General features: G+C 46.5%; 1 protein-coding gene and 1 long non-coding RNA gene across 5 annotated transcripts in view; one reads left to right on the top strand and one right to left on the bottom strand.

The window, feature by feature from the left end:
• HUNK (hormonally up-regulated Neu-associated kinase) overlaps nt 1-20,519 on the bottom strand; it is a 57,328-nt gene extending 36,809 nt beyond the window's left edge. For both annotated transcript variants that reach the window (XM_080570407.1, XM_080570408.1), the window contains exons 1-2: nt 19,711-20,519; nt 823-1,115 (exon numbers count right to left, since the gene is read on the bottom strand). In XM_080570407.1, coding sequence (XP_080426533.1) covers nt 823-1,115; nt 19,711-20,184 — 767 coding nt within the window. In that variant the 5' untranslated portion in view covers nt 20,185-20,519. The remainder of the gene's footprint in view (nt 1-822; nt 1,116-19,710) is intronic.
• On the top strand, nt 1,142-26,187 carry LOC308183919. 3 transcript variants are annotated; one of them, XR_013942526.1, is made up of 3 exons: nt 1,142-19,785; nt 20,546-21,361; nt 26,054-26,187. It is a non-coding gene; the product is annotated as an uncharacterized lncRNA (long non-coding RNA). The 3 variants fall into 3 exon arrangements; XR_013942527.1 differs by having other exon boundaries at nt 26,049-26,170; XR_013942528.1 differs by lacking the exon at nt 26,054-26,187 and adding an exon at nt 21,794-23,168.

The following is a 26,187-nucleotide window of genomic DNA, read 5'->3' as shown; positions in this document are numbered from 1 at the left end:
ATCATGTGTGGTATCTCCACCTGTGCGTTCCCAGCCTCTGCCAGGTGCTGCTCATGGGCTTCAGGCAGAGGTACAGTAAGGCTATTCCTTACTCCGAAACCCTTAGCAGACCTCTATTTGATTAACTTGTCCTGTTTCCCCTTGAGCCCAGGTAAACATCTTGCTTATGCACTGATTAAAATAAAGTCCTAAAGAAAGAAACGCATCACAGAGCAGTACAGCAGCTCTGGATTTCTCCTGAGAAGACACTGCAAGATGAGTGGAACAGCTGCATACTCTGGATTGTACTTTCCTTTCTCCAATCTTGCGAGGTCCTGTTGGGGCAATACAATAGTGGAAAGAGCAGAGAAGCACAAGCAAGGGACTTCTGTGAACCCATTCAGGCTTCATCCTTGACAGACTTTGGGCAAATCAGTTCATCTCCCTATACTGCTGTATTTCCACCAGCAAAACAGCAGACATGACCTCCTCAAAGACACGGTGAAACCATACATTAGTTAATGTTGGCACTGAGCTTCAAAGAAGCAAAATAGTACTAATGTAGTACAGGCCTATGTTGATGTAGTACAGGCCTATGGTTAAGGACACGGAGTTGGTGCAGCTCCTGTGCACTCTTTCTGAAGTTAAACAGTTAGATAAGTGCTTTGTAGAGATACCTTTATTGTCTAAAATATGAACAACTAAACAATATCTTAAAGATTAGCCGAAAAGCTGGCTGGAATACACTTCCAAAAGGAAGTCACCTTGTTATATAAATACATGCATACACACCACTTTGAGGCTCTGAGGTAAATTTGTTCCAGAGAGGGTTTTAAACATTACCTGTGGACTACTCCTGCCCGATGAAGATGTTCTACTGCCAGAATAAGCTGCCTGATGTATTTGCGTGCTTCATGCTCTTCAAGTCTTTTTTTCTCATAGATCTTGTGCATCAGGTTGCCACCAGGGCACAGCTCCATGACAAGGTAGTAGCTGTTCTCAGTTTCCAGTATATCCAACAGCTGGGCTATATTTGGGTGGCGGATCATCTGCTGGATCTGCCCTTCCCGTCGCAGATTCTTGGTGACATAAGTGTCCTTTTTGGCTCTTTTCTTGTCAATTACTTTCACTGCCACCTAGTGAAAAACAGAGGAGAGGGGGGGCTATTAGCAGTCGCACACTAATGATTTATCGCTTTAAACCTGCACAAACAACCTCAAAAATAAACATAAATAAATAAATAAAGGGGTGTAATTCGCAGCTGATATGCCACTGTTTCAGGCACAGCTGCCCAGGTCAGAGAAACAGCTGATTTTGCAACCCCAGCCTCCACTGACAATCACCCCCTTGGGCGGTGACAGACAAAAGTTATTTCAAGGAAATAGGTAACAAAGGGAAGACAATGATCTCATTAACCACTCCCAAATACTAAGCATATTTGATGCTGGACATTTAATTTCATCTACTATCTCAAAAAGTCTCCAAGCTGGTATTTACAAGTTGTTAACTCTCATTTTTGGCTTTTCCTGGCTTAGGACATGTGACTTCAGATGATATGCTTCCATGACAAGTTCCTGAAACTATAGCCAAGTGTTAGTTTTACATGACTGGAAAGAAAAAAATTTACTAAGAAAAACCACTGTTTTGGTACCACTCTCTTGGCACATTTCTTCTTCTCTTTTAAAACATACAGGAAAGACAATCCCCTTATTACTTTTAGAACTGAGCAACTTTGCAAAATCCAAGAAGGCAAGACTTTTTTTTTTTTAAATGCAGGTACTAAATTGCATACCACTCAGAGCTGTCCAAGTCAACTGAAGCCCATCATGAAAGTACATAATAAAAGCAAAGAGACTCTGCACCACAGCCTATGACACAGTCTAGCCCCTGTCGAAGTGCTTTCATTCCTGCTGCTGGTGCAGACACTACATGAGAACAAAAGGACGGGACCAGTGAGGATATCACTCTTTTCTATGCTTAAGGAATCTGATTCCTTTTAATGAATTAATGGAGGCACTAAATAATTGCAATAAATTAGTGTCTGCCTTTATCTGCCTCAAATTTATAGATATTTATTTATTGAGATTTCTTATTTAGAATGCGTGCCGCAGACTTCCAGGTCATCTGCGCCAGACAATGATTTAACAACATATGCCAGCAGAGCAACAAAAGGCACTGCTGGATCCTCCTCCCCTGCCCCTCATTTCCTCAGAGCTCTGCAACAAAGGAAGTCCTTTAACGCATGCACCAGCCCCAACAGCTCACTGATCATTACCCAAGTGACAGTTGTTCGTCAGGATGAGAGGAGGGAAATACAGTGCTTAGTATTTCCATGTGATGCTGAATTTTACATGAAACTGATTGGAAAGGTTCTTGCTTGCACACGTACAGGTCCAAAAGAAGGCAGAAAAAATGCCACAATCCCTCTGCCCTCCCTGATGGAGGCACAAAGATGCTACACTTGCATCTTTGGTGCGTGCCTTGATTTGGCCTTGGAGGATCTCCTGCATTACTTTACTCCTACAATGAGAAGAAATAACAAACATGGGGAAAATCTTGGAGTTTTACTAACCCAATTGCTAATTCTCAACACCCAGACAGCAGCTTAAGCCAAACAGGTTTCTTCCATCCATTTCCATCTCGTACAGCATCCCTCCTCATGGCTGACAAGCTACCTACTCACAGCACGCTCGCTTCCAGCTACAGCCAACTACATTGTTAAAATCCATGGCATTGTGGGCTGCTGGTCTTGGGCAACAGGGAGAGAAAGTTGTTCACAAAATGCCTAGCTGCCCTCCCCGCAGGAGAAAGAGTCACATAAGGCATGTGACAGCTCCCAGTTTGGCTAGCCTAGCCTTTTTTCTACAAGAAAAAGAAAGGTTGAATTAGTAAACAATTTGGTTTTCCTTCAGAAAATTGAAGCTAAATAAATAAATAAATAAATAAAAATGAACCCAGACTCTTTAACACAAACTCCTTGAGTCAAAGTCAAGTTTTCATCAGCAGATGAATCGAGGAATAAAACTACAGGAGTGTGGGCTTAATAGTTTGTCTTAACAAACAGAAGTCAGCATCGTGGCATACGTTATTAGCTGGATACATTTCTGCTATTAACAGATGATTCTAATGAAATACCCTTGATAAGAAGGCAAGGCTAAACACCACATGCATGACAGCTGCCTGGGTGAAATGTGGAGCAGCATCAGAGCCATAAATGCCTGGAAGCTACGTTCCTGACTAGTCACATTAAAGAAAGATCATTTTGTTTTAAGATAAGACAACAGGTAAATCAGAGCTTTACTTAACCATTTTTGAAAGCCTCAGGTGATTCACCAAGGAAACAGTCTTAAATTAGTATGTTCTTCAATCTAATGAAATAAGACCAAGAACACAGAGGCTTGCATGGATTATTTGGACAGCAAACCACAAAAGCTATTCTGGTGAGGACAAACAAATTCATGGGTAACAGAAACATGATATACCAGTTTGTTTGCTGGCAGCACAACACAACCTCTGCTAAAGCTGAAAACAATGCACACCAAAATGCTGCTGTTTTCCACAGCTGCAGGATATACAACATGGGTTATTAACAAAATGGAGCAGTAACCTCTTGTCCGTATCAGGAAGTCATCCTGAACTCATTGACTAAAAAAAGCATATTACTAAACACATGCATATCTCCTACGCAGGCTGAGCACGGTTGTGGGTAACACGGGCAAACACCTGAACCCAGGAGGCAGAGCCAACTACATGACTACTTGCCAACTTCTTCGCTATCACAAAGAATTAGCTATCTGTGTCTTAAGGATGAATCTTCTCCTTGATTTTGACAGATGCTTGGTCAGGCACCCTATCTATCTCAGCAGAGCTGCCTTCAGACCCAACGTTGAGTCTGAGCTACTTTTTCCGTATCTTCAACATCCCTTGCATTGGGCCCAAGAGGTCCACCAGCACAGCTAACAGCCAGCTGACAAAGGAAGCAATACCAGTTTTGTTTCAGCAACAGCTTTGCATAGGGGAAAGAGAAGAGTAAAACACCAACTAAGACTATGGAAAGCTTGCATTTCCCATATCAGAGAGGGCACGAGCTTCTGTGATACCTTGCTTGCTCCTGGGACAGTGCAAGCAAGACCTTGCCTCCTCTCCTAGTTCCATGCTGCAGCACAGGGTACTCCAGAAATATTTCAGATGGATGCCCCTCTCTCCATCTCAGGGACAATTCAAAAGCTTTAAAGAAACCTCCATATATCTAAATAAAAAAATACGCAGTTGACCCAACACATAAGCATTCTATTGACTGTCATACAGGTGTTCATAATTGCTTCTAGCTGTTGTGCCTCTCTGTCTCTCTTCATCTCAGCTCATCTTCATTACAGCTCCTTTCATTTATTCTTTTGCTCTTCTAGTCAATGCCCTTTCCCTTGCACTGCTCTTCTTGCTTTTGTTTTCTCGTAGGATCCTTTTTCTTTCCTAAATGAAATGCATCCCATGACAGGGGGTCAGCACTGTCAGGCAGAGCTCCGGTGGTTTGGTTTGGTTTGTTGTTGTTGTTTTGTTGTAGGTTTTTTGTTTTAGTTTTTGTTTTTGCCTGTTTGAGTTTCTTAGATTTTTCAACAATTTACAATTAATTCTTAAGCATACAGAGGAAATCTATGGATCAAACTGTGTGCTCAGTAACTCCAGGGTTGACCTAGCTCAATATTCCTGATTTTGAGTTCATCCAGAGTTACACTGAGGTAAGTGGAGACGGAATGTGCCCTGACACATTTAATATGCACGGACTCATGTATGGTGCCTATGCACGCGTACACCTGAAATTTTCATCCATGCAGAAGGAAAAAGCATTCAGTACAGAAAATTCTGTAGATGCTAGCTAACCACAAAGCAAACACATTCAAGCTTTCATAACCTACTCAAGATATGACAATTATTCTGTTTTGCTCTCCCAAGTTTCACGTGGGGGTTCTTTGCATCACGCTTATCTCCTGACTTGAATTGCCAGCCAATATTGGCATAGAAATAAAAATAAATGATAAAGCAAGTAATTACTCTGAATATGTATCAACAGTGGCTCTTGACATTCAACACTTGGCTTTTGGCTAAATCTTTGCTGTGTAAATAAATAAATGGTTTAGGTTATTCTGTGTTATGAGATAAGAAGATGAGTAATAGGCCATATTTTTGGTTCCAGAGTCCTAGAATTCTTGTTGGAATGAATTACTTTCCTGAAGTTTATGGTGTGACACATCATATGAGCAATTGCTGCTTCTCTCGATCGTTGCACTAAAATAGTTCAGGCTGGGCTAAAATGTACTGGAACGGAGGTGAGGGGGAAGTGTAAACACCACTATTCTCCAAAGATAGTTGTAGGAGACGGTTGCATTGCTTGCAGAACCCAACAGCTAAACCAACATCGGCAAATACAGGCACGTGCCATCACCCAAACAAAGGCACACGTTTGACACGCGTGGGAGGAGGATTTTTGCCACTTAGTGCTTCAGGAGGGTTTCTGAAGCTGCAAGATAGAGGCAGGGGGTGGAGCTGGCTGGCACCAGACAGCACAAAACCAGTCACAGCAAGGCCCTGAGAAAAAGCAAGAAGAGACAGTTTAAAGGACCAGATGTTGCCTGGAGAAAGCTGGGAGCAAGGGCTTCAGCATCCAGAGAAAGCACATTTTGCATGCTCTTTATAAACAGCCATACCTTCACACATAAAATTGCAACAAAGCATGGAAGGCGGCTCAGGGGAAGCGTTTGGCGTTTCCCCATGATCCCAAGTGAGGACAAATAATGCCTTGGTTCCTCCTTGCCTATTCCATCCTTCCCTTCTGCTCCTCAAACACAAGGCGGGGAAAAACTTTATTACGGAAGGAATGAGTTGCCCAAAAGACAGACCCCTGCCTTCAGACCTGACATCAGGCAGACCTCAGCAGACCACCCCACAAAAGGCTATCCATACCCAGTATCCTGCTGACGAAGCTCTCTCTGCCTTTCCTCCAACACACGCTGTCTCGGGCTGACCCAGCACGCAGCACACAAAGGGTTTCTGCTGGGCTCACCCTGCCATCTCCCAAGAGAAGCCCTGGGGCAGCCTGTATGTCTTTGCGAGAGACACACTGTGCACTGCCAGCTCCCCAGATCCGCGCCCTGACAGCATGCCAGGCCCACAAAACTGGGGGTGGGGATGCTGTGGTAGGAAGGAGGAACCTCCTGGTGCTTGGTGTGCTGAAGCCACCGTCATCCCTTCCCCTGCCCCTTCTGCGGCTTGTAACTCCGACAGTGACATTCAGAGAAACCATGGGTCAAGGAGTAATACTTCTGATAGGTATTCCTGCAGTGTCCTGCTGATGCGAAACCAAATGTTGGAAACCACAATGAAGTTGAACAAACACACAAAACAAAAGAACATTGGAGGGGGTGGCAAGCCAAGCCTGCTATGGAGCCGATTTTCAAATATATGCAAAATTGATGGAGGGTAATAGTGGGTTTTTTTGTTTGTTTGTTTGTTTTTGTTTGTTTGTTTTTTGGGTGGTGTTTGTGCATGTGTGTTTTAAGTTACTGGGTTCTGTTTGCTTCCAAAGCTGCAAAGAGCTTTATTCAAGCTATGATTTTGCAACAAAAACCTCTCACTACCTAGCTTTTCCCTGGGGAATCTCAGGCTTTATCCAGTTAAGACACACCATCATTCCGCCCGAATTAAACTAAGTTAGCAAGCATATGACTACCAGTGACTTCAGTCACGCGGTATGTTAGCACCCAGGGAACCCAGGTCCTAATTTCGCCTCAGGTTTCTTGCTTGCCAGATTGGATGCCTTTACGCAGGCTGTCTCTTGGCAGGCGGATGAATCTCAATGGAAGCAAGCCTTCCGCTTTGCCAGAAAACGGGTTTTCTCAATGGCCTGTTTGCTGAGTCGAAGTCAAGAGGTCTTAAACAATACTCATGTCAGACGCTTGCGGTAACAACTGGAAGAACAGTTTCGTAGCAATAGCCCCAGCCTAGCAAAAAATGTTATAACATGTTTAACTTTATAGAGAACAGAAGAGTGCACGTGACCTTGCAAAATCAGGGTATGATATTTAGAGGACTCTTAGAGAGTTTTCCCACTTATCCAGCCACTTGAATAGTTTCCTTCTGCAAATTCGCTCCTAACTTTTAATAAGAGGAAGCCAGTTCCTGCAGATCTCTGCCAAAAGGAGCTCCGGCTGAACTGAGAGGAAGCTGGTTTGAATAAGAATCCAGCAGGCACTGTGGGATTTGGCCAGGAGACCAACACAACACAAGAGGAGAAACTTCAGCTATAGACTATTGGAGGGACACCTCCTCCCCTCCCCATCTCCACATCCCTCCTTTTTTCTTTTTTTTTTCCAGGACCTGCTGGTGGCAGCCCTGCTGGAGATGATGCCAAGACAGGCAACAGAGCCAGTTCTCAGCACTGTCCCAGTGCACCCTGACCATTCACATGAAACTCAGAGCCGCAGGTTACTGGGTGCAGCCAGGAGGACAGCCAATGGGAAGGACTGAGCCTCCACCATAAACCAGACCTTTATTTCCTGATTTATGCTTAGAGGAGAATGAGACAAAGAGCCAGACCATGTAGATATTTCATACAGCCATAGTTAGTGTAAGTCGATCTCCACTTCTTTTTTGAGGTGCCCAGAACAACTCATGCAGTGAATTCATTTTCTTTTTTTCCCTCCTTTTGGTGACAGGTGTCTGGCATCACTTGTAGCTTGCTTTGTAATTACCACTGCTCTCACTACAAAAATCTGAGCTTAGTTTTCAAAGCTGGATGGTGATTTGGGGGGGGGGGGCAATTTAGGTCATACTAAACAGACCTAACTTTGAAGCCTGCCCAGTTCTCAGCATATTCTTGAGAGCAGTCCCTTCCAGGGTATCTCAGGTTGGGCAACCAACCAACCAACCAGGCATATAATAAGTTGCTTTTCATAACTGAATCCAAGGATTAGGAAAAGCTAACTTCTTTCACCGGACGGTGTTTATTCTTTGCTTTAACTGTTAAAGCTTGGTAAATTTTATAGTACATCAGGGGAATATTTTCATAGATCATAAGCACCAATATCCCAAGAAATAAAGCATTAAAGGGTCATCCAAGTAGATGCATACCAGCAATCAATAAGCTGTACACCTTCAGAAAGGACCACGCATACTCTGCTCAGGACAGAGAGAAGTCAGAGCTTTTCTGCTTCGACTGTCAGACGTGGATGAGTCCATGCACCATTTCAGAAACACAAATTTAACTTTCTCCATGGCCTGACACTGGCATTCACCGAATTACCCAGCAGCCTGTAGCAGCCAATTCAGAGGATCTGCCTGAAGTGGTCCTGGGGTGGCACTTCTGGAGGAACTCCCCTTGGCTATCCTGCTCCGCTGCCCAGTTCCTTAACAAACACCAGCATCCTTTCAAGAACTGCTCTCAAAGAAGACTGCAGAGCAATTCTAAAAGTGTTACAAAAAGATAAACGCTTGTTAACCATTCTCTTTACAGCCTAGCCATTCACTTCAAGGAAGTAAGCAATCATCCAAACCTACAGCAACGCATGAAGGCAGACTTTTCCACAAGAATGACATCTGTTCCATTTATCAAGGATAGAAAAGACCAACCATTCAACCATGGCCATCTGATACCTTTTATACTTGCCTTGTGTGCTTGCTATGAATAGAATAGGAGGATCAGAGACTGAGTTAAACATGCATGCATGTGCATGTACACACACTGAAAAGGCTTCTCAGTAGCAATACAATTAGAGATGCATTGAGATTTCATGTTAAACAAGCAATATCATCTCTCTGCTTCACAGTTGAGTGGTGATGTTCAGCCTTTGATAACTTTTGTGTTTGCTCTTTGCAGGACAGCTGAATTATATATTCTGTTTCATTTGTATTTGCTCTGGAATTAGTAAAATCAACAATTAAAAAACGTAGGGAGGAGTCACTTCTGTTAAATTATTGTCTTCTCTTCAGAGTCCATGACAGTGTAAGCCAAGAGTTTTGGGTTTAGCAAGAGATAAAAACAGCTGCTGGAGAGATAAGTACAGGATAAATGTCTTAGTACGCAGGGGACCACTCTCTCTGTTGGCAGACTAGACAGTCAGGAAAACTTTAAATCAGCCCTTAAAGGAGAATAAACTTTTATAAACAGGAAAGTAGCTCACAGTATGGTCATTTGTATACTTCAGACTGAAGGTAGCTTGAATGGAAAGAATCAAATCACTGGGAGATAAGAAAAAAATCTTACCATTACCTACAATGCAAAGACAACAGTATCCAGCAATGTGCAAAAGGATTCAGATAAGCAAATGAACCCTCTTGATGTCACAGCTAACTTAAATGTAATCCTTAAAAGCATAAGGAGGATGTATTTGTTAGGTAAGAAAAGGTATTAATTACACCTGTACATGGCACTGGGGACTATTATTAGATTACTATATCTAGTTCTGGCGCAAGCACTTCAAGAATGATGTTAAAAGTTTGCAAAGTGTTCTGAAAAGAGCTTCAGGAACAGTCTGAGGTCCAAGAACTTCTTGTCATAATATCAGACTGAAGCTCAGAAATTTTAATTAAGAGAAAACTAAGCAGTGACGATGATTTTCTGCAAGTACCTGCAGGAGGAAAGGACTGCTGATAACAGACAGCTCTTTGATAAAATAAAATTAACTGCCCAAAAGGTAATGTTGAGCAAACTCAGGCTGTAAGCACGATCCATGCTTTTTAGGTGCAGTGAAGCAGTGACAGGAACATCTTATCTTACAGAGATGAAAGTAGATTTTGAATCCCCCCCGCCCCCTGAGTGTGCAATAGCTCAACAAGACATTGATACAGATACTCCCAAAGAGAACACTAGATCTTGTCTTACACAGGAGGTCAGGCTGGATGACCACCGTGACCCCTTTGAGCTTTAGTGATAGTACAAGTGAGAAGAAACACTGGTCCCAGCAGAGACAGGGGCAAGGCACAGCACGGGAAGACTGGAGTTGAGCTAGGCAAGATAGTCTGGGAGCAATCAGCAGTCACATCAAGGGATGCAAATGTTGAAAGCTCCCTCCGACATCCTTTCTTGAGCTCTGTGGCACAGAAGACACGAAGTGTCACGAGGACTCAGGCAAATATTGATGCTCCTGCAGACAGCCCTACTCGCCCACGCTGCTGCTGCTGCCTATTGCATCAGCACAGTCGCATTAGTGTTTCCGTGAGGAGCCAGAGTCCTGATGTGTCAAGGGACTGGTGTTTGTAAGGACATACTATAGGGCTGCTTCCACCATGCTATGTGCAAGGGCAGACCATATGAAGGCTTTAAAACAGTCAATATTGCAAGGCTGTGAGCACAGACTGGTCAGAGCTTCCTCGTGATCTACCTTCATGCCCTTTTATGTGGTACGGCATTCCCCATATTTCTGCAATGCTTCCTCCTCCTTCAGTCAGTCAGGAAGGAAACAGAGGTAACTGCTGATCTAACACACAACTAATGCCTTGTTCGACATGGTCTATTTCCACAGAGCAGCTCAGCTTCACTGGAGGAGAGCCGTTCCCAGCCATATTTCTCTTCAACATGCTTTTTACTTAATGCCATATTTACAGGTAACATCAAGCCATACTTCACAGGTAACTACAGATATCCTCTGCTGGACATACTTCTGCTCTGCTGTTTCCATAATGCTAACTACCTCCTTCCCCCTCATCTTCTGCTTCACTCCATTTTCGAACTGAATGATATACCCCTATCTGTGAGCATCTCTGCCACCTGACACGGCCAGACCTCCAGTGACTGCCAGGAGATGGTTTTGAGGTAAGGGGCTGCAGCAATTCTGTCCTTTCCCATATGTTCTGTATGGAAATCCCCACGAATTACACTTTTTCTTGGAGCTCTATGTCCAAACCAGCAGAACGTGTATGATGTATGGATGCAGGACAGTCAGAGCCCAGCACAGGAGCCTGGTAAGCAGGAGCCCATGCTGCTACAGCGCCGGCACATCTACAAGCAGGGCACACGACTTGTCCTGAGTGGGTCACGGGTGGGATCTGCCTAGCCTTTGGCAGAAGAAACCAGTTCCAGTGACCTTTCACTGCTCTCTTGGTCAGCTAATTAAGGGGGTAGCAATAACTGTGTCCCCTGACGGACGGGAGCACGTTTTACCTCGCTGGCCTCTAGTGATATCTACACAAGTCAAGAGAGATTACGCAGAGACCGATGGACGTGGCGGCGGCAGAAAGCCAGAGGCGGAGATAAACGAGGACGTGATACTGAGGTTCCCCAAAAAATCCTAACGAGCTTGTCAAAACCAGCCTTCAGGCCTGGGCCACGTGCTGCGAGAAGAAAGCGTGTATCTGAGTGTCTGAAACGGCTGGATTTGCCCAGCTGTTGAAATGTAAAAATATTTGCCCGGTATCACTTTCCAAATATTAGCTATTTTGCAGAAAAGGGCTCTTTGACATGCTAAAAGACCATCCATCACTCAATTCGAGATCTCTTTTGAGCTCAAGGTATTAACAGCTAGAGGGAAAGATGTTTTTCAGGTCCTGTTACACAAGCACATGGGGGCCTGATGTGCAGCCGCTGCAGCTGAGGGAAAGCCTGCTAAGAGGAGCAAGGTCCTTATTTTACATCGACCAAAGCTGATGGCTACTCACAACCAGCATGAAGGAAGCTGTGTGACAACTGCTGGGGAACCAGAGGTCCTCTTCACCCAGACACGGCCCCAGTAAGCTGCTAGGACAACAGGAAGCAGCGAGCGCTGGAGCACAGCAAGGCATGCTCCACGCCTCGGTCACAAATGAACCGTATCCTATCCAGCTGCTTCTGATAAACTAAAGCTCGCTTTTTTAACGCTGAAAACGTCTTCTGTCACAGTGAGATGGATGAGGATCTCGGATTACTTGTGGGGAAACAAAAGCGGAGAAGTGATACTGAGTAACATTCCTCCAGCACCACTCCTCAAAGGAGAAACCTTGCGGCTAATGCCGCTTGCCCCTTGCGTGATCATGGACCTGTGGCATGTTTCATATTAAGCAGTCCCTGCTTCACATTTTAGTGATCAAATCCATAACTGGACTTTCAGAAGACCAAGTGTCCCTAATTTAAAGCGCCTTAACACCAATACAGCTTTATGATTAAAAAAAAAGAGGGGGAAAAAAAGGGGGGAAAAAAGAAAAAATATGTTTGTTACATCAACAAGAACCACTCTTTTCAAAGCCCAGTTATAGCAATTTAAAATACAGTAGATAAAACATTTACAACCATTGGGAACCGAGAAAAGGGTGTCGCCAATAAAGTTTTTTTGTACATATGTTCTCTCCCTTAGTTCTGTGGACATTAATCACAGAAAATAAATTTATTCTTTGGAAAAAAAAAGAAAGAAAGAAAATGTTTCCATGACAATCTTCCACAACAGGCAGAAAGCAAAGGAACTTCATTATATATAACTTATCTTTTTTTAGTTCTCTTTGTTGCAGTGATTTTCCTGGTGGCACCTGATCTCGCACCAGGAACGAGAAGAGCTCAACTGGGTCCCGCGTTGGAAGTGCCAGACTTGCAGCTCGGCAGCGCAATACTGCAGCAGAGCATGCACAGAAAAGAAAGCTTTGGTTGAGGCAGCACCAGCTTTTGTAGGTGGTCTCCCTTGGGGACCACGTTAAATGCTCAACCACTCTTTCCTGAAGTGGTCTTCCCCCTCAGGAGGAGGAGGTTTGACTCTGTCCCCTACAAGCACCGACACCAAACACGGGTTTGGCAGTGCTTCACCTCAACAGCTTAGAAACGGGCACCTCTGTCCTAGCACGGGCCACAGGGTCGTGCTTGTGGTTGCAGCTTCTCTCCTTCTGCAGTAAAATTTACCAGAAAAAAACTCCCTGTCTCTCTTCATCAGCGCCAGCTCCATCAGCCCACTGAAAACACTGGCACCGCTAAGTTCATGCCCTCGAGGAGATTGGCCAACAGACAGCACATCAGGAAAGTAGAGCAGAAAAGGTTTTACAGAGACACAGAATGAAGAGGTTTGAGGTTTTTGCTCCTCGGCTTAGCTGAAGATAGTAGTTAAGCCAATCTGAAAGAGAAGTAGTGCAAAGTGAGACCATGCTGCCAGCAGAAGGTATTCGGGATAGCCTGCATCTATCCTGGTCCAGCTGCACCCCATGCTGCCAGGTGAGCACCAACACAGCAACCCACATAACTCTTCTTCTGGCCAATATCTACATAACCACTGGGTATGGATGGTTTTAGATCCCTCTCTAAGATCTCAAAGACTAGCGTAATCAGCACACGAACTTTCAGCCTATTTGTCTTTTGTTGTTTATACAACACAACAGCTTGGCTTTTAGGCTATTATTACAATTCAGTCACCAGAAGGGCCATCACGTCACCTCATGACTGCTTCACTTGTGAGGTAAACAACGTTAATAACAACCACTTTCCCGAGTGCAGGCTAACAAATAACTCACAAGGGCAGAGGGGCGAAGATGCCTAATGTGTTATGTCCACTGAAAAGCATGAAGCTATGGTAGCATTCCCCAGCTCATTAGTGTGAAGAGATACAGCAAACTGTAAGAAGTGGAAAGCTAGACGTGTTTTAATTACTAACACTCTTGTAGGTAACGCATGCCTACAAAAACAGCCTCGCAGCTTTACACATCATTAAATATGTTAAAAACACAAAACTTGTGAGAACAAATACAGGGATCCAGATGTGAGTGCCACAGAAGAACTACACCTGGTATCAATTCAACCTAAACACTCAGCTTCCCTCAATCCTGCCTATGCCACTAAAATTATAACAGTCTGTATGAAAAGCAGCACATTGCTGACATGCACTGTTAGTGACGTCCTTAAAACTGCTGAATGTAAACTTGAAAGCAGATTATCTCAAGAGGATAAGCAACTGCCACATGTGCATCAATTCAGCTCATTGCAGAACAAGTTGCAAGCTACAGCTGATAAATATTAAAACAAGCTTCCTGGAAGAAGCAGACTGCAATAATGAACAGGCTCTCTTGCCTATTCAGGCCTATTCTTGCTTACTCCAAGCATGCAACACAGAAAAGGGTTAGAGTCAAGAGTGTGGCTTTATAACAAGTGCCTGTTGCAACTGGTTATTCTCCCGATGAACCAACTGTTAGCAGGTGCTCATACAAGAGACTGAGCAGGTGAGCACACACCAGCGGTCTGGTGTTTACTCTGCCCCGCGCTCAAATTCTTAAATGAACACGCTTCGGAGAACTTTGTGCTGACAAAGCATCTGGTTGTCTGGTCCTGCTTCCAGCCAAGTCCTTGCTCATGTCACTGCAACCCTGACAGCCCCCTTGAAATCCTTCTCTGAAGTATCGCATGTTAACGAAAGCATGTGTTTAGTGGCTTCAATACAAATTATGCATCTGCGTGCACGTACACAAACCTCTCTGAAAAGAATGGTGTCAGAGCTGTGAAAGCAAGCACTTAGAAGCACAGAAATGTCAAAATTAAGGCTGCAGAAACACCCTCATTTCACTTCCTCGGTGCATATAATTAAGAGCGGCATCATAACACATCATCCAGGTGTAACAGTTGGCAGCTGTTAATAAAAATCCCAGAAGAAAGCCACCATGCAAATTTATGTTAAGTACTTTCTTAAGCAAGCTTTTTTTTGGGGTATAGATAAAATTTTAAAATATGTAGAGGAACAGCTAAGAAGAGAACTACTAATTAAATACAGTGAGAGCACAACTGCATTGAGGAAACTGATATACAACTATCACTGGAGGAAGGACAATCTGCAGCCTGATAGTATTTGGGAGTAAAAACAAATGGTTGAACTGAAAGACCAATGGTCACATTAGAAACTCAACTTTTATTTACAGTGAAGTAACTTTCTGGCCCACTTGCTTGGTAAAATGGCTTGGAAGCGACCCCCATGCACACACAGCCCCCCAAACTCAAAAAGGTTATGATCCTAGAACTGACTACGTATGAGTATAAACCACATTTCTCTGATCCCAAGCCAGCATTACTACTTGGGCAGCCCTGGATCTTGGGATACGGGCACGGCTGATGATTGCAAATCCTGATGCAGAAGTCCTTCATGTGAAGCCCCCACCAGGTTTTGGTTTCCCAAACAGGTCACAGGGGTGGCACAGTTATCGAGGGCAGGAACAAGGCAAAATCTCAACTGCCAATGCACCCAAAGGCTTTTGGCCACCAAGTCAAGCCCCAATTCCCTCAAGTCCATGGCAGAACATAAGAGGAAAAGAGTGAATTTACTCAAGGCAAATTTAACTCCATAGCGTGTGTTAACTTTGCATAAAATGCAAAACAAAAAATGTGCATGGCATTGTAACATCTACTGATGTGTACTGGCATTACTTCTGTCCATGTTTCTCTGTGTCCATCTGGCTATATTATCCTGAAGGGTTGGTGAGTTTCCTAGGGGACACTGCTGGAAGATAGGAATTATGCAAAACACATCACTCCAGCCTTTGCTTCTGGTAGCGAGCCCATAAGCAACTCAACAAATGTCCTCAGTGCCAGCAAGGGATTAGAAACGGGATGTTGAGACTAGGGTACAGATTGTCTGACAGCCTTCCCCGCCACAGCAAGGATTTTAGGAGCCAACAGCCTTGGCTGGTGTAGGGCAGCAACACAACCTGCCCAACCACCTCTGCATCCCATTTTGCCTCCCTGAGGCAGCTTGAGCCCCATGGCTCAGCACCCACCGCAGAGGTGCGGAGCCGTGCAGCTCCCCCCAGCTCTTGCACCCATTGATCTGCTTCAGAAGGTGACAACAGACCATGATGTTCCAGCAGAAACGCACCCGCGATGCTGCCAGCATGTAATTCTGCAAAACGCAGGCAGAGCAATGTGCCACCAGCAGGGGACAGAGCCTGCGGGACCGCTGCCCAGGTGCCCTTTGAGAACACCTCCCCTGTTCCTTTCCTAGGGTGCAACTGCCCACGCAGCCCGCCCCGGCACTTCCAGGAGTCTCAAATGCAGCTTTTTAGTTTTTTTTTCTTTTCTTTTCTTTTTTTTTTTTTTTTAGCAACTTTAACACAGAAAAGCATTCTGAAAGCAAACCCTTTTGTGAAAAGGCCACTTTCGATATTAATTGCTTTGCCTTCATAGAAGCTGGTAAACTGTATTTTTAGCAGCCACTTCCCACTAAGTAGCATTGTTACAGAAAACCACTCGATTCACTGTAACTAAAAATGTCCCCTTTTTGAGCTTAACAATAGCGCTAAAGAAACTGATAAACACATTTTTCAGTGGATGAGAAGTCAAATGATTCAATTTGCTTCAATGCCTTTTTTTTTGTCGAGCTAAAGATTGTACCTAAAAGTAGACAAAAGCAATCTCGGGTCAAGTTTGTTTATAAAGACTCACGCTCACGCCGTTTTCTCCCCTCAACATACTGCCATCCTGTGATGCTGTACGGAGTTATTGAGACATTTCATTGGGGTCCACAGCGGATAACACAATCCGTCTGGTCTACCAGTAGAGCATATTACCCCCCTGCATTGACAGGAACCCAATTTCAGCTGTCTGAAACTACACAAAAATACTATCTTGCAATATTGCCTGCTTTCTGCTGCCCAGAGATAGACCATGCCGAGCCTCAAGCTTGAAACAATCCGGGAGTATCTTGTGCACAGGCTGCAAAAGTTAGCTGAATAACAATGCAGCTAGCTCAGCGGGGTTTCGTAGCCACAATTTAAATCTAAATTGGCCTGCTCTTCATAGAGAAACTACGTTTCCTTAGGACTGGCAATAAAGACTGCCTGAGCTGATCTGACAAATCAGCCTTTTACTCCAAAATGTTAGATTATAGGCTGTGATATTTTTGTTCAAAAGCAATGGAAAGAATAATCTGTTCAGCATTCTCCCATGCTCAGCTAAAATACACTTAATTGCATCAGGCATTACCAAACATTTTTCAAGCCCAGAAAATAATAACATGCCTTACATTATGGTAACATAAACCACAAGAAGCACTGCAACGGATTGGATTTAAAGCCCAGCGCTGCAGACACTCGCAGCTAAGGTTTAAGATCTCACCTTAGCTCACCCTCCCATGCTCGGGCGCTCGTAAGAGCTGTTGGTTGCAGTCCCACACGCTGTACTCCAAATGCATAATCCAGCCAGCTGCCCTTGGAGCAGCTGGTAAAGCAACTAGCGTTTGGCCCAGAGCACACACCATCTCATGCTCTCTTGAAGACCTCTTTAGCTCCTAGCGATTTCAGGGTGAGGTAATGGCAGATTTTTGGCATTCACTCCGCATTGCCTTGATTCTGTACAATGCATTGTGTCAGTGCAATGGATCCGAGCCTAGCTGGGGACTCATTAATCCACAGATTTCATTTCTAAATACACAATTTTCTGAAACAATAATGCGCATTAACTCCTCCAGAGTTGCTAAAGTCTGCTGCAAATCAAAACCTGGTTGGGCACCCCTGGCTGAAGTCAGATAATCTGGTGACCGTAACAGCTTGGGCTGTGCCAAACCAGCTACCAGGCATTAGCAGTAAGACCCCTACTTCACACTATCGCTGCAATTTTATTGAAATTCAGACAGCGCCCTTGCTTTACAAAACAAAAATCAGATGTCAATTATTATTTTTTTTCCTCTGAAAATACATGCAGGCACTAATCCTGGAATAACAGACTCATAAAACATCAGCCTAGAAAAATGCAGCGACTGGGACGATCCAGCGGGCTGTCCGCAGGAGAAGGCTTTGTTTCCACAGCTCACTTTGCTGAACTCCACTTGCAGGCGCACTGACTACACACTCCTGCAGATTAACTTTTCCTCTGCAAGTGAACGGACTGGAAGATAGTTTCTGGCTCACCCCAATCACCAGGGGTCAGGCCATTAACAGGGTGATGTTCTCCTCCAGCCTTGCTCCGGGGGGATGTCCTGAGCTGGGGGACGGAGGTGGGTATGGAGAGGTGGCAAAGGGTGACTGTCACATACTCATGCGCTCCCGGGCAGCCCTGATAATGCCAGCCTGACCCTGGTTTCCACCCCAGATGAGGTCTGTGCTTGGCCTCTGGTGGCCTGTTCCCACAGGGCCTCCTTCCATGACCCGGTGCCGCTGATCCCAGCTCTCCCACTGCCTCATGCTTTCCCTCCCCGTTCGATGCACACGCTTGCTTGCCAGCCCCAGCCTCCTCTCAAATGCACTCCCAAAGAAAGGAGCCCGGGTAAGCAGATGTTTTTCTTCTCTTCCTCATGTTACAGCCAGAGCTCTGTCGCCTGTGGTGGGCTCCGTGTAGGCAGAGCTGCCGGCAGCTGCGAGGCAGATCCAGTTTGGGCACGTTTCAGCCTCCTTTGGCTGGAGGCCACGCGAAAGCGTGGTGGAGGAACATGCCCGGAAGAGCTGAGTGTCCATCAGCTCTCTCTGCCGGGCACGATATTGGACCTGATGATCTCTTGAGGTCCCTTCCAACCCCTACCATTCTGTGAGATCCTCACGTGGGGTCACGCGTGGGACGGAAAGCGTTCCCCCCTCCGGTTAGAGGGAGGCACCTCGCTGAGATAGGGCCTCACCTGAAGGAAGTCATTAGCTGCCCTTATCTCCCATCCGTTAACTCAAATAGCTCATCCATAAATACCTGAAATTAAAGAGGTGATTTTTCTGGGCGGACGGACCCTGAATGTGTGAATTTGAAGCTATGCGACCAACCTTTTACCCGCTGAAGCCGACAGCGAGCGCCTCCTTTGACCCCGCGGCACAAGATCAGGTCAGGCAGAGCTCAGAGATCATCGCACCCGGCCACAAATAAGGACACGGGGGCTCAGCAGGAGGGAAGGGTGATCCTCCTAGAGTTTCTGCTCGGCACTTTGTCATAACATGTGTTATTCAAGAAACTGGGGGAAAAAAAAAAGGAAGGCAGCAGGCCTGGGAGCTGAGACGGAGGGGCGTGTGGTGGGCCTTTTTATTTTTTCCTCTTAACAGACTGAGATAAATGTAGCAATCCAAAAAAGTGGAGGTGGGAAGGACGTGTGTGTGCATGTGCCTTTTATCAACGAGAGGATCATTGGATGTATCTGTTACCAAGGAGAAGCACACGCTTGGTAACAGAAGAGCACAAAATTATTTTCCTCTTGCGTTCCTGTATGATAATAATCACTAACATTACCATTTTTTGTCCCGATGAAATCCAGAGCCCTAACTCCAAAATTCACTCCACGACAAACTTACTGGAAGGGGAAAGAAAAAGGACCCAGGAGTGCAGGAACGCATACTACGAAGATGCAACCGTACCGACAGCATATTTAGGGTGCTGCTAGTGCAGGAGGGAATTTCTGGAGGTGCTTAGTCTTGGTGGTCCAGGGAGCTTGCAGTAGTGGTAAGGTGTCCCGCTTTAGGTAGAGCTTTGTTACCTCGTCTGATCCGACAGGGCAGCTCTAACGGGAGCAGGATAACTCCTCCGCGGGTCCCAAGCCTGGTGAATCAAACTAAAACACCCTCTGCTCTTTATCGCGCGGTGACACATCCTGATCGACGGGCAGGAGGCTCCACTAAAGGGCTGGGGAGAAGAGACGAGGAGCAGAGCCCCTCGGCGGACTTTTCTTACGAATACCCAAGGGGGGGAAAAAAGCGGGGGGGGGAAGGTTTTACCGTGCCGACACTCAAAGCGGGCAACCCGGAGGGGGAAAAAGGGTCGGTGCGCCTCCAGCGGAGCATCCCCGGGGGGCAGCAGAGCGCCCCGCCGCCCTCCCCGCGCCCAGCCCTCCCCGGCCGGCCGGGTACCTTCTCTCCGGTGAGCACATGCAGCCCCTCTCGGACCTTGGCGAAGGAGCCCTCGCCCAGCTTCCTGCCGATCAGGTAGCCTCCGACGCGCTTGGTGTGCTGGAAGTCGCGGAGCCGCTCCCGGGGCGCGGCGGCGCTGAGCCAGGCGGCCAGCAGCCTGCCCTCCGCCGCCACCGGGCCCGGCACGGCGCCACCGCCGCCACCGCCACCGCCACCGCCGCCGCCCGCCACATCGCCCAGGAGCCCGTCCCCCGCCGCCGCCGGCATCCCCCGGCCGTGCAGCCGCCCGGCAGCAAAGTTGCTCGGCGGAGGGCGCCGAGGGGAGGAGCGGGGCGAGGGGGGGCCCCTTGCTGCCGCCCCTCCGCCTGGGGACGGCGCCTCCCTCTGCCTCCGCCTCCTCCTCCTCCTCCTCCTCCTCCTTCTCTTCCTCCTCCTGCCGCCGCCGCCGCCGCTTTGGGCTGGCGGTAATTTCATCCCCGAGAAGAGGGAGCGCTTGCACAGCCCGCAGGAGGGTCGCGCAGCCCTGCCCCGGGGGCTGGGGGCTCGCTGCCCGCCCTCCCCGTCCGGACGGGGAAAGGGAAGGTCGGGGAGCGGGGTCCGCTTCCACCGCCACCCTTGGGACGCTCGCACCCTCCGCCCTGACACCCCCGAAGGCTTTGAGCTGCCTGCGGCGGGGTGTCGGACGGCCAGCAGGGAGCCCTGCGGGCAGCACCCCCCCCGAGGATGCCGGGGTACCTGGCCGCAGCGAAAACCCCGCCGGCGGCTCGCAGGGCTGCTTTCCCGCTAGGGGGCTTGCTCTCCCGTGCCACCACCTCTTTTTTTTTTTTTTTTTTAGGCTCTCCTTTCACTCGTTCAAAAATGTCGAAGCGGTTTTTTACGCCGTGCTGCCGTCTGCTAGCCTGCGCGCTGCCTCCGCTCCGCGCTGAACGCTGCTTGAGCCGCAGCGCTCTGCTCCCTGCCTCCTCCGGAGCCCAGCCGCGGCGCTAATAGGATTTCGGCTGGCACAGGTCTCGGTTAGCCGTGTGCTCCTCTCACACCGGCTGCCGTTGACAAGGCTACGCTGGTAAAACTTCCTAATTTAAGCCAGAGCTGAGAAACATCGTAGTTTTGCCCTCCCGACTGTAGCGAATGACGACTGGGAGCTTCTCCCGCGTAAGTCCAGGCTTCCAAGCCAGCGGTATTCAGGACAAACACACGGCCAGGGCTGCCTTTAGGCAAGGCAAAGTGTAGGGAAACAGAACCAGGGAGGCAGACTCACTCTACACCCTTCTGGAGCACAGCTGGCTACCTTCCCCTACCCCGCTTTAGCTCCCTTAAACTTCTACCAAAGCCTCCAAAATCGATTCCCTGTGGCTACATGCACCATGGTTCCACTTCTGGGCTGCCGGCTGCTGTGCCAGCTCCATGCTCCCAGCAGCTGGGGTCCCCTTGGATGCCACGACGTCCCTAGTTTTACCCTCAGCCGAATTTCGCGCCATTATCAGACTGTCCCAGCCCCGCTGAATCAGCTGGGGCTGGTAAATCTGTCTCCCGCCCATTGTGAGCGGTCCAGGAAACAGCTTTGTTGACGCTGCCTAAATCAAAGCTGGAAGCGGGGAGGTGCCCGGGGCGCCCCGCTGTTCGCAGGGAAGGTGACCCCATCCTTCCGCAGGTCAGGACATGGTGTGCGTGAGCTTTTTAACAACACGGATGTGTGTGTGGGGGAAAGTTGTACTGCGGAATGGAAGGGGAAAAATCCTTCCTCGCATACCATCCTCAGTATGCACGGAAGGAGGGCACAGTACTGCCACTGAGTCCTCGTGGGTCAGGGAAGGCGGGCAGGGACACCACATGCGCCAGGGCATTTCCTTCAGCGCCTGCATCCCTGCTGGTGCCACCCTGCCGCCGTGGGGCTCTGGCACCTGCCGAGTGGGCCCTGAGCTTGCCCAAAGGATTATGCTGATAGACAGACAGACAAACAGGCAGGCAGAGGTACATGCCCTTGTTTAGGCTCACAGCTCTCACTCACCTAACAGAAAGGTGGTTTGGGGCCACCGTGAAGGTTAAACAGTTGTTAACAGTAGGCTATGTTTTTTTTTTTCAGTCAAACACCTGAAAATCAGCCTCTTTTAAAAATTAAACAGGCAAGTAGTGGCCATTGCAGAAAACATCAGTGGAGCTCCAAAAGAACCCGGTGAATTTTATTTTATTTTTTTTAATTTGCTCAACTTGAGGACGTAATGAGTTGACAGTGCCCTTTTAAACAGGCGAGACTGCTCCCTTCTCACGATTTCTATCCTGTCCAGCTGTGCCCATCAGGGTGCAGTCTGGATGGAAGGGGGATCAAAGGCTGCATTCATTTCTGTCCATGTTTTAATTTAAATGTAACTCCAGTGTGCTTTATTTTGAGCCGCAGTCCTCCTAGGTAATGACATTTTCTGATTAACTGTTGAAATTACTAATGAATTAAAGGCAGTAGTCTGTCTTCAGGTTGCAAAAGCTGTAATAACAAGCTACTAAAAATAATTTAAAGCTTGATTTAAATCTGTGAAAGCAAAGAAATTCAGAGTTACCCTGACAGTATTGTCCTTGGCCGTCTGCACCATTCTAAAATACCGTAGTAAAATGCATTGTCGGTGGGCAGACGGGGAGTTTTGCAGTCCCGAGGAAGGCTGAGGCCCCCGAGCCCCATCCCCAGTGCCAAGGGCTGCGTCCTTCGTGGGGTCAAGCTCTATGGCTGTGTTCCCAGGCTCTGCTGCCACGCCAGGGGAGGATGCGGCTGGGGACAGAGCTGGAAAGTGCTGGTCCAGCAGCAGAACGTGGTCCTGCAAAAGAAATGTTCATGACCCTGAGAGCCCATCAGCAGAGAGGCTCGTCTCACCTTGCTGGTGCCTCCTCTGGTGCAGCTGCCGGTGGCAGCTTGCCAAACGCTCCTTGCTGGAGCACAGGACCGTCGCCGGGGATGCTTGAATTCTCCTTACACCTCACCTGCGCGTGCAATCCATATTAATTGCTTTCTGGAGCGGTCTGAGGTCCTTGAGCAAAGGAAGGAAGAAACTGCGTCTCTTTTCAACAGCACAATGGTAAATTAAGAAGCGGGTAAACTTGTAAACGTGCTGCACAAGAGCAATGCGTAAATTCTCTTCAGATCAAATTAAAAATGGAAAGCTCCATCTACCATCACCAGGCCTTTGGAAGGCAATGGTTAACTGCTGACTTCAGCCGGATTGCAGGAGGAACACTGGCTTAGTACCGATACCTTAGGTTAAAAAAAGTTCTGCTGCTATTGCTTATTCTCTCTTCAGCATTTCTTTCTGCTTTAAAATGGCAGCTTAGTTTTGGGGTGCTTTTTTGGACAGGTGTCCACGTTTCTCATATTTGGGTTTCAGATATTACAGGGATATTTATTCAGAACAGTTGTTTTTATTATAGTTTTTGAAGAGGGAAGGTATTTCCATTTCTTCTTGACGGATTTATGGGGCGTGTTTTTTGCAGTGCTCAAATCCCGGTCCAAGTTCAGGCTGCTGAGGACCTTCTACGTTTACTGGCACAGTAAAAGTCTGCAGTAGCAGATGATGCACCCGGTACAGCAAGGGTGCCCTTGCCCCTGCACGTGGCAGTGCGGACAGCAGTGAAGGACACGTCTCTCCCAGCACAGCAGTGATGGCCAGGATCGACTAATAACATTATGACTTCTCTTCCTACGGGTAAATGCTGCAGACACTGTCTGGCTGATGTTCACAGTCATATTCCTAAATCCTTGTGGTCTTGTAATCGCAGAGAAAGATTACTTCACCTTTCAGCAGCAGCAGGAAGGGGACTTTCACAGTTAAGCTTTCGTAAGCTTAAAGCTTGTGTTTGAAAAATATCGAACAAACATTTGTCCTCAAAAATATTCGGGACGAATATAGGTGCAAAAGTGCTTGAGTCAGTAAGCATTGAAACTATTTGCTGACTTTTACACAAACGTGTTGGCAATGGGTTTATCTGCTGCTGTCTCTCTGAGCTCTGATCTAGCTTTCCCTGTGCTCCCACTGAAATCTTCAGCTTGCTCTCTGCCCTGCAGCCTCTTTAATGTAGCTCTGCGCAGCTGATATAAGAGTCAAGAGTGTGTGATGACTGGGAGGTATCATAAAAGAAATTGAATTTAATATCAAAGCAGGCAGCAGGGGGTAGCTGTGTTGATGTTGTTGTTCTTTTCCACATTCCACTAATTAAGAAGTTCAATTTTTGAACTTAAATTGCTGTGAAGCCCTTCTCGCAGCGCATGGTGTCAAAAGCTAGCACCTCGAATTTAAGCTTCATTTACATGTGAGGGAACGCAAGAGTATTGCTTAATTATGCCTATTGGAAGTCCTTATATTTTAAAAAGCCTTTGGATATCGGTGATGGAGGACATGTAAAGGAAAAGGAAATCAGACTTTTGTAAATCTCTGGAATTAGTGTATCTTTTCATACTACATTTCTCCTGAAGTTCCCTGTGGTAATTTTTTCAATAACAGTAGAGAAAAAGTATGTTACTCAAATACTGGACTGTCAATGCAACAACCTAGACCACCACACATATGTGAAATTTAAAAATAAGTACAGCCAAATTCAGCTTAAGGGTCTTGCAATGCAATGGCCTTGCAGCCAAGGAGGGCTTGCAGAAACAGGCACGAGGTATTACAAATGCTGTCAAAACCCCCACAATGGACTGCCAGGTCAATCCCTGGTGTCATGTTGGTACACTGTTAATGTGCTCTGAGAGAAATTTAAATGAGCTTGTAGTTGAAATAAAGCTTTAGATTTGAGTAGGGACTGACACTAGTCCAAATGATCCTATAAATGGTAAATGCGATGCTAGACAACATTCAAGTAAGTAACCTGCCATCAAGAAAATTCAGAATCAAGATGCCCGCAAGCCGTAAGGTTGCATCTCCCTCTTCTCCTTTTCCTTGGCAATAAATCAGAAAATGTGCCAGTACTGCAGAGCGTGATTTAGGACTGGCGATTTTCCCATTGTTGCTGCAGGCTGAGCACCATCAGCCCGTGGCTGCTGTGTGCTCGCACCTACAGTAATCACTGATTTTGGGGTTGAAGCAAGTCAGCTATTTAAATGCTTTCTTGCAAGACAAGTTCCAAGCACCTTGTTTACATCAGTGCTAAAATGTGAACAAACCAGTGACTCACTCCTGAACTAAGATTTCCATGTTTTGTTTAAGCCTGAAAGAATTTCTTATGACTGAATGCATTGTTGGAAAGCACAGTTTTGCAGCGGTGAAAGTACACGTTACGCTATCACAAAACTATTACGGATATGTACTCTGTACATATGGGCTCTGGGAGGGCTTGAGGGCTCAGGGACAGGGTCTGAGGCGCTCAGGTCCAACTGGTGTCTGCCTCTGCTCGTCCTGCTTTAGTCCTGCTGCAGGCTTTGCCCCTGACTTCTCCACGGATAGGGGCAGCAAGCTGCCTATACCTGTATGTAGCCAGGTGTGTGCAGGGGGCAACTTTGCCGTGCTCCTTCCCTCAAGGGAGGTACAGAGTGCCGTGTTAAAGCCAGGATTTCATGCAGAGCAACTCCGCGCTTCTCAGCTGTGGCCCAGCTTCCTCTGTTCCTAACTGATGCAGGTTCCTGTAGGCTCAGGATCTACTAGTTATGCAGCCCGCGAACTATGCAGGACTTCGTCTCTGACATACAAAAGGAGTGACGCACCTCCCTGATGGCATAGTCTGTCAAGGAAAACAAAAAAATATATATTTATCCAGTCACCGTTCTATGCCGGTCATGCAAATCCCATCACAAAACCGATATAAATACAAATCTTGTGGGTATAGTTAGTGTTAATTAGAATTTGGGAAACCTTACATATTTAAACAGATTAAAAACCTTGACATGAATGCAGTCTTGTATTCAGCTATGAAAATTCATCTTGGTGCTCTGAAACTGAAAATACTAATTTTCCAAGTGCCTTCCATTATATACAGATAGACTTCCTACATGATTACTGCAAATCTCACCTGCATGTCACGGTTAACTTGCTCCAGTCATGTTGCTCTGTATGCCACTTTTCTAACTTGAAACCACACCAAAAATTCAGAGCTGGGAGTTTCAGATATGAAGTGTGCATTTTTTAAGAGGTGAATACTTTGACATACCTCCAAGACTTGGCACAGTCCTGAAACATTTCCAAAGTAATATTAGCTTAGTAATAAATAAAGAAAAATAAATAAATTGTGAATCCTGTTTGAGTGATTTTACCTAAATGGGACTTGGTATCTGAAATTTCTAACAATTCCCAATTAGCATAATAATCTATGTGTGTCTATCTTTAATTTGCAAAATTAGTTTATTTATGAGATTTGTGTTTTGGTAGGACAGCTCATGCAGGAAAGAAGAAGACCTGGCTTTTGGTCCTTGCTCTAGAGTTCTGCAAGCAGTGAAAGGCGGCAGCAGGTATAGAGGACAAGCTGTGGAAGCAGAAACAGCGTAAGGATGGACCTGACGATGCTGCA

Source organism: Anser brachyrhynchus (genome assembly GCF_964034855.1).
Source record: "Anser brachyrhynchus genome assembly, chromosome: 1".
Taxonomy (NCBI): Eukaryota; Metazoa; Chordata; class Aves; order Anseriformes; family Anatidae; genus Anser; species Anser brachyrhynchus.
Note: the sequence above shows the minus strand (reverse complement) of the source record. Positions and strands in the feature narration are given on the sequence as shown.